The sequence below is a fragment of the Austrofundulus limnaeus genome, unplaced genomic scaffold, assembly GCF_001266775.1.
Source record: "Austrofundulus limnaeus strain Quisiro unplaced genomic scaffold, Austrofundulus_limnaeus-1.0 Scaffold12, whole genome shotgun sequence".
In the NCBI taxonomy this organism is placed as follows: domain Eukaryota; kingdom Metazoa; phylum Chordata; class Actinopteri; order Cyprinodontiformes; family Rivulidae; genus Austrofundulus; species Austrofundulus limnaeus.
The window spans coordinates 1,576,517-1,577,186 of NW_013952414.1; the positions used below are offsets into that span (position 1 = coordinate 1,576,517).

General features: G+C 45.1%; 1 protein-coding gene across 3 annotated transcripts in view; it reads left to right on the forward strand.

The window, feature by feature from the left end:
- The window catches only part of hhatlb (hedgehog acyltransferase like, b), a 13,671-nt gene extending 13,001 nt beyond the window's left edge, over positions 1-670 (forward strand). For all 3 annotated transcript variants that reach the window (XM_014002190.1, XM_014002191.1, XM_014002189.1), the window contains 2 exons: positions 152-293; positions 361-670. In XM_014002190.1, coding sequence (XP_013857644.1) covers positions 152-293; positions 361-563 — 345 coding nt within the window. In that variant the 3' untranslated portion in view covers positions 564-670. The remainder of the gene's footprint in view (positions 1-151; positions 294-360) is intronic.

Genomic DNA, 670 nt, shown 5'->3' on the forward strand with positions numbered 1-670 from the left:
AATTACAAGTTAAAAAGGGCATGGACATTTCTCTTTTTTTTTTTTGTATTGAAAATATATCGAACCGTGAGACTAAAGTATTGAACCGAGTGGTGAATTTTCTGTATCGTTGCACCCCTAACTCTTGAGTGCAAAGTATTCTATGTTACAGATGGAAATGTCGGAGGCGACGTCCCGCCGCATAAGAGCCATCTTTAACACCTTCAACTTCTGGTGCATCGTGCTGTACAACTCTGTGGCTTTGAACGGTTTGGACTTTGCCAAGCTGGTTGCCAAACGGCTCCTCCTGAAAGGTGAGTTTCAGTTTTGCCCAATAAAGTTTACATCAACAGTGTCTGAATGCTCCTCTCCACCCCACAGGTTTYCCTGTAACCACCGTCACGGTTCTGTTCGTGACCTACTGTCTGGTTCAAGTRATCAAGGAGAGCGAGAGGAGGCAGGCCCTCATCGAAGACCCCSACCCTGTTCCTCCAGACGCTGCGACCACCAGTCCACCCACTGCTGCCGCTGCACCCGCAGAGGTGCAGCCAGAGTCAGAAACCAACAAACAAAAAGCAGAGTAGATATTTGACTACAGTGAGAGCAAACAGTTGTAGCCCAATTACCTTTTATAACAAACAATTTTCAAAAACTCACACTGTGAATAAATGCAATATTTATGCCTAAAGTA